This window comes from Priapulus caudatus, unplaced genomic scaffold, assembly GCF_000485595.1.
Source record: "Priapulus caudatus unplaced genomic scaffold, Priapulus_caudatus-5.0.1 Scaffold1098, whole genome shotgun sequence".
NCBI lineage: Eukaryota > Metazoa > Priapulida > Priapulimorpha > Priapulimorphida > Priapulidae > Priapulus > Priapulus caudatus.
In genome coordinates this window covers 53,154-59,867 of record NW_014578159.1, presented here as the reverse complement: position 1 = coordinate 59,867, position 6,714 = coordinate 53,154, and the positions used below count along the sequence as shown (strand labels likewise).

Sequence of the window (6,714 nt, the reverse complement as noted above, 5' to 3'; positions counted from 1 at the left end):
CGAGCGGGGTCGGCGAGCCGAGCTGCGCGAGGTAGCGTCTCAGCGAGTCCTCGTAGAACCTCTTCATCGCCACCTCGAGGTGGTTCGACGCCGACGGATTCGGGAAGTCGCCGAACGAGCCGACCGGCGACGCGACTATATCGCTCGTCGGCGTCCCCGGCGCGCTGTAGAGGGCGCCGGCGGCGGGCGCGTCGGCGTCGGGCTCGGCGTTCGGGATCGCGTCGATGTTGATGTCGTTGCGCGAGACCTGGTCGGCGTGCTTCGTCGCGAGGTGCGACTCGAGCGCGCTGCGGGCCTTGAAGAGCGCGCGGCAGAACGGGCAGCGCTTGTTGATCGCTTGCAGGTGCGAGCGGAACTGGCCCTTGCGCTCGCGCGCGCGCGTGTTCTGGAACCAGACCTGCACGACGCGCTTACGCAGGCCCACCTCCTGCGAGATCTCGTCGAGTTGCTTGCGACTCGGGTTGGCGTCGAGCTGGTACTGCTGGTGAAGGTAATCGAGTTGTTCGGGAAGGATGGTTGTACGAAGCCGCTTCCCGTGCCCGTCGTCCTCATCCCCGCCGCCTCCGCCTCCGATGTTGTCGCCGGCGTCGTCGGCTTTGCGTTTGACGGGGGAGCCGCCGCGCGGCGTGTCGAACATCTGAAGTTGTCCGAACGCGCTCGCCGGGTTGAACTGGAACAGCATCGTCGGCTCGAGCGCGTGCGCCCCCTGGTGCTCCTTCCACAGATCGAAATGCAGGAACGTGAGAGAGCACTGCTCGCAGCGGTAATGCTCCGGTTTTGCAGCGGGCGGGTCGGCGGCGGCGGCGGGGGGCGGCGGGGTCGCTATCGTGCAGGGGGCGCCGCTGCCGCTTCCGCCGCCGCCGCCGCCGCCGGGGGCGCTGCCGGTACTGCTGTTGCTGCAGGAAGGGGATGGCGACGGCATCGAGGACGCGGAGTCGTGCAGCGAGTACCTGCCGCTGCCGACGTCGTCCTTGTAGCAGAGCGTCTTCTGGTGTTTGATGAGCTCGTAGTAGCGCTGGAAGACGAGGCTGCAGCGCTTGCACTGGTAGTTGAGGCCCGGCGTGCGGTTGTAGCGCACCTCCGCGGTTCCATCCGCCGGCGGCTGATTCTCGTAGACCTTCCGCGCCTTCTGGCGCGCGTTCTGGAACCAGACGACGATGACGCGCGGACTGAGGTTCAGCAGCTTGGAGAGGTGGTCGAGCTCGTCGTCCTTCGGGTAGGCGTTCTTTTCGAAGTAGTCCTGCAGCATTTTGACCTGATAGTCGGAGAAGCGCGTGCGGTTGGCGCGCCGTGGCGTCGCGTCGGGCCGCGCGTCGTGGTGCGGCAGCAGCTGCGGCGAGTGGTGATTGAGAGGTAGCAACGACTGCATGCCGCCGCCGGCGGCGGCGGCCGGGGGCGTCGACGACGTGGGAATCGTGTTGAAGGATGAGGTAGTGCTGTCAAAGCTGGCCTGAGAGTAGAGCGGGGGCATGGGGAACGCTGACGCCGACGTGAGCGGCGTCAGCGCCGACACGGCCGCGCTGGTCGCCGACACCGACGACAGCAGAGAGGAGAACGACGGACGCGGCGGCAGCAGCGGCGGCGGCGGCGGCGGTGGGGGCGCCACCGGCTCCTCCGCCTCGACCTTGAAGTGGCGTTTTTCGGCGGCCGCCTGAAGGAACGGCGCGAATTCGCCGTGCTGCTGTTGTTGTTGTTGTTGTTGTTGCTGCTGTTGCTGTTGCTGTTGCTGTTGCTGTTGCTGTTGTTGTTGATGCTGCTGCTGGTGCTGTCGTTCATGTAGCTCTTCCATCTGTTTCTGCAGACTCTGCAGCTGTTGGAAGCTATCCGGCACCTCGGCAAACTGCTGCTGCTGCTGCTGTTGCTGCTGCTGCTGCTCCTGCTGCTGCTGCTGCTGCTGCTGATGTTGATGATAATAGACATCCTCCTTCTCTGTCTGCTGCTTGTCGTCATGACGACGGTGGTACTCCTCCTGCGGGGCTTCCTCTGCGGCAGCAGCAGGAGCAGGAGGCTGCGGCGGCTGTGGCGGCTCGGCAGCATCCTGCGACGTTGCCGCGGCGACCGCGGCGGCGTCTGCGTCGCAGCGCTCCTCGCGTCCCGGCATCTCGCCGGTCTTCTCGTACTCTGCGACGTCGAGCGTCGTCGACGGCGGATTGTTGAAGTTGTACGGCGAGTCCTTGTTGCGCTGCCGCTCCTTGAAGAGCGTGTTGCGGAACCAGTGCTTGATGACCTTCGGCGGCAGCGCCGTCTTCTCGCTCATGCCGACGATCTGCTCCTCGTTCGGTGAATTGTTGATGTCGAAGTGCGCGCGCAGCACCTTCAGCTGCTCGTCGTTGATGCGCGTGCGACCGCGCTTGTGCGCGCCCTGCTGCGCGAGCGCCCCCTGCATGTCTTGCGAGAGGGCGCCGGCGGGCGGCTGCGTCGGCGGCGCGTGGATCTGGTCGGCGTACGGCGGCATCATGATGGGGATGAGCGGCGGGTGGAGGTTCATCGCGGCGAGCATCGACATGTTCATGTTCATCGGGAACCCGAAGTTGAGGCCGAAGTTGAGCATCTGCGGCGTGAAGTAGGACGCCTCCAGCCCCTGCAGCAGCTGCTGCGACTGCGAGAACGCGAGCGACGACGACGCCGTCGACGTCGCCGCCGCCGCCGCCATGTCCTGGGTTGCCGTGGCGACGGCCGTCATGGCGGCTTCGTGCGCCTCCTCGGCGAGAACCGCCTGCTGCTGCTGCCGGAGCTTCATCTCGAACTTGACCTTGAAGCTCGCGGCGAAGTCTTCGACCGCCTGCATGGGGACGAGGTCGCGGTGCCGCTCCTCCTCGTGGGCCTTCAGCACCCAGATGCTCGAGAAGGCGCGGCCGCACTTCGCGCACGTGCACTTGTTTATCTCCGGCGCGTTCGCCGCGCGCGCCTCCGTCGCCGCCGCAGCCGCCGCCGGCTCTTTTTCGTCGCTCTTTTTCTCGTCGGCGGCGGCGGCGGTGGCGCCCTCTGCCGGCTTCTCCTCGGCGCTCGGCTCCACGGTGGCGCCCTCTTCCGTTTCGGGTTTCTCGGCGTCGCCGGCCGGCTTGTCGGCGGGGGCGACGGTGGCGCCCTCTGGCTTTTCGGCCTTCCTGTCGTCGCGGTCGTCGTTGTCGTTGTCGTCGTCGTCGTGGCGACGGCGCTTGCGCCGGCGGTAATACTCGTTGTATTGCATCACCACCTCGAAGCCGAATCCCTCGAGAAGCTGCTTGTGAAGCGCGGACTTCGATCGGCGCATGAACAGCGGCGGCCGCAGCATCTGTTCCTCGTCCGCCGCCGTTGCCGTCGACGACGACTCGGCTTCGGTCAGCGCATACCCCTGCGCGCTCGCCGGCGACACCTGGGGGGTGCTCGCCGAAGCTTGCTGCTGCTGCTGCTGCTGCTGCTGGGAGAAGAAGCAGAAGAGCTTCTGGTGCTGCAGCAGAGCATCCTTCGACATGAACACCGAGCTGCAGTTGGCGCAGGTGAAGAGCGGCTGCGGGGAGAAGAGCAACGGATGCTGGCCGACGGTGGCGCCCTGTAGCGGGAAGGCGAGCGAACCGGCGGCGGCGGCGGCCGCCGTGCCCATCAGCGAACTCATGAACGACGACATCGGCGACGTCGCCGCCGACACGGTCGCCACGGGCAACGGCTGCGAGGCGGCGGCGATTGCCGGCGGCGACAGCTCGAGCTTCGTCTGCGCACCGGAAGCTGCGAGCATCTCCTCGAGCATCTTCTTGTGCTGCTGCTCCTGCTCCTTGCCGGGCTTCAGGAAGTCCGGCTGCTCGATGAGCGGCTGGCTGAGATCGACCTGGCCCGTGAGCGCCAGCTCTTGGAGCTTCGACGCGCGCGTCTGGTGCAGCACGGAGCGGATGTGGATGTCGAGCGTCGAACCCTGGCTGTACGACACCTTGCAGATGTTGCAGCGGAAGGGCTTGCGCTCGGCGTCGGGGCTGCCCGCGCCGGCTTTCGTCTCCGCCGCCGTCTTCTTCAGCTTGTGCAGGTGCGAGACGGAGTTGTAGTGCACGAGCAGGATGCTCTTCTGCGTGAACGACTCCTTGCAGACGTCGCACTTGTACGGCCGATTCGGGTCCATGTACTTCTCCATCGGCGAGCTGAAGCGGTCGCCTTTCCGGTGCAGCAGCGTCTTGTTGTGTCCGAGCATGTAGCTCTGCTTCGTGTAGGCGACCTTGCAGCGATGGCACTTGTACTTGCGGTTCGGGTCGCCGTAGTTCTCTTCCGCCATCGTCTGGCTGTTGAGGTAGTCGTCGAGGAACTGGCGCTCGCGGCTGACGTCATCCGCATCGTCGCCGCCAGGGTGCGCCACCGCGGCGTCGTCGTCGGCCGCGTCGACGATCTCGCCCTCTTCGATCTCGCGCTTGATGTTGTCGCCGGTGCCGGTGGCGCCCCCGGTGTGCGCGAGCAGCGACGCGGCAAGGCACGTCTTGTACTGATCGAGCTCCATCTCCGGGACGTCCGGGTGCGCCGTCTCCAGGTGGCGCTGCAGCGCGGCGACCGAGCGGAAGCTGCGGTCGCAGATGCTGCACTTTGTCGCGGCGCGGATCATGTGGTACTGCGTGTGCAGCTGCAGTTTGTCGATCGTCTTGAACGCCAGCGAGCACTGACTGCAGCGGTACTTGTACACGTGCCGCTCGGACACCGCCAGCTGCGCGCGCTTAGCGTGGATCTCTCGGTAGTGCACCTGGAGAGCCTGCGGAGAGCCGACGTACTGATTGCAGCCCTTCTTCCAGCAGAGGTACCCGGGCCCGCGCGGCGTCTGGTGCACCTTGAGGTGACTCAGCTCCATCTGGTGGTGGACAAGGTTGTCGAGGCCCACGAACGTCTTTGCGCAGACGTGGCATTGGTGTTCGCCGGTTTCCGCGGCGACCTCATCGTCGTCGTCGCGCGGTGGCGCCACCTTCTGCGCGGGGGCGCCGGCGGACGTCGTCACGTGGCTCGAGGGGGCGCCACCGCTCGCTGTCGTCGTCGTCGCCGGGGGCCAATCGGGCGGGTGCTCCACCAGGGGGAGCAGGCGTTTGATTCCCTCAGCGCTGACGTTGTGGGTCGAGATGAGATGCGATTCGAGTTGCGCGCGGTCGCCAAACTTCTCCTGGCACAGCGGACATGGAACCTCGTTCGTGTGCGCCACCTACGGTGAGAAATTGGCATTACGATCGACATGGAACCTCGTTCGTGTGCGCCACCTATGGTGAAAAATCTACGTTACATTCAAGACTGTATCATGTTACATTGGAGCTTTATTTGGGTGCGTCACACAGGGAAGACATTCTGGTGGACATAAAATGGAGGCCAGGGCGCACAGGCTGGGAGGGGAAAGACAAACAACTGCGGCGTAGAGGAAGGAAGAACAACGGAGGAAGACACGATGGAAGAACAACGGAGGAAGACACGAAGGAAGAACAATGGAAGAAGGAACGGAAGAAGGAACGGAGGAAGAACAACGGAAGAAAGGAACGGAGGAAGAACAACGGAGGAAGGAACCGAGGAAGAACAACGGAAGGAAGCAACGGTAAAAGAACAACGGAGGAAGGAACCGAGCAAGAACAACGGAGGAAGGGACGGAGGAAGAGCAACGGTAAAAGAACAACGGAGGAAATAGGAATATGATTTTCTTAGTAGCGTCCGTGACAACCCAAACATTAGTTCCCTTCATACTGAGCGAACCCTTTGCCGAACACAAGATGGCGGCTGGATCATGCAATCAAGGAACATAGCAGCCCCCCCCCCATAGCGTGCATAGAAATCTTTTAGGGATATTTACACAATATTTTACATAATACTACATATTTTGCCACTTTAGATGGAGGGTGGGTGGCGCGCGCGGCGGGGGGAGGGGGCAAGTGCAGGCGCACGTACCTCATGAGGTGGGGTGGGTGTATGTTGGTGGGTGTGGGAGATAGTGGGAGGTGCAGGCGCACGTACCTGCGGGGGTGGGATGGGTGTAAGTTGGTGGGTGCGGGAGATAGGGGAAGGGGCAGGCGCACGTACCTGCGCCGGTGGGCTGGGTGTAAGTTGGTGGGTGTTGGAGATAGGGGGAGGTTCAGGCGCACATACCTGCGGGGGTGGGGTGGGTGTAAGTTGGTGGGTGTGGGGGATAGGGGGAGGTGCAGGCGCACGTACCTGCGCCGGTGGGCTGGGTGTAAGTTGGTGGGTGTGGGAGATAGTGAGAGGTGCAGGCGCACGTACCTGCGGGGTCGTCTGCGTGTGCTGCGCGAGCACGTGTGCCTGCATGCGCATCTCGTTGCCGCAGCTGTAGGTGCAGCAGGGGCAGACGCGCACCTTCTCTGTCGTGCTCGACACGCCTCCTCCCGCCTGCTGCTGGCCCTCCTCCATGAGCGCCTGCTTGAGCATGCTCTTCGCATCGCGCACCTCCTCCTGTTGCTGGAGACGCTCGCCGACGCCGCCATCTTGTTGTTCGGTCTCCTCGGCGCAGTTGGTTTCTGCAAGGCGAGAAAACAAGAGAACGTGAAGGTGCGTTGACCTTAAAGTTGCTTTCTGCAAGGCGAGAAAACAAAAGAACGTGAAGACGATGACCTTAAAAGTAACGAGCTTGGTATGATGAGAGGTGGGAGGGGGGAGGTGTTTTTTGGGACACAGGACTGCGCTATTTTAATTATCTGGTCACCGAGAGATACCAGATAGATTTTTTGTGTGTGATTCAGGGACAGAAGTTGACCGGGGTGCAGTAACAACGATTTT

At 63.6% G+C, this 6,714-nt stretch overlaps 1 protein-coding gene across 1 annotated transcript in view; it reads right to left on the bottom strand.

The window, feature by feature from the left end:
- The window catches only part of LOC106815362 (zinc finger homeobox protein 3-like), a gene marked incomplete at both ends in the record, with an annotated part of 11,967 nt that extends 5,512 nt beyond the window's left edge, over nucleotides 1-6,455 (bottom strand). Inside the window, 7 exons of the mRNA XM_014819812.1 lie at nucleotides 1-848; nucleotides 951-1,450; nucleotides 1,607-1,804; nucleotides 1,919-2,599; nucleotides 2,666-3,334; nucleotides 3,461-5,125; nucleotides 6,202-6,455. The exon at nucleotides 1-848 is cut by the window's left edge and continues 239 nt beyond it. Coding sequence (XP_014675298.1) covers nucleotides 1-848; nucleotides 951-1,450; nucleotides 1,607-1,804; nucleotides 1,919-2,599; nucleotides 2,666-3,334; nucleotides 3,461-5,125; nucleotides 6,202-6,455 — 4,815 coding nt within the window. The remainder of the gene's footprint in view (nucleotides 849-950; nucleotides 1,451-1,606; nucleotides 1,805-1,918; nucleotides 2,600-2,665; nucleotides 3,335-3,460; nucleotides 5,126-6,201) is intronic.
- Between the last annotated feature and the right edge of the window lie 259 nt (nucleotides 6,456-6,714).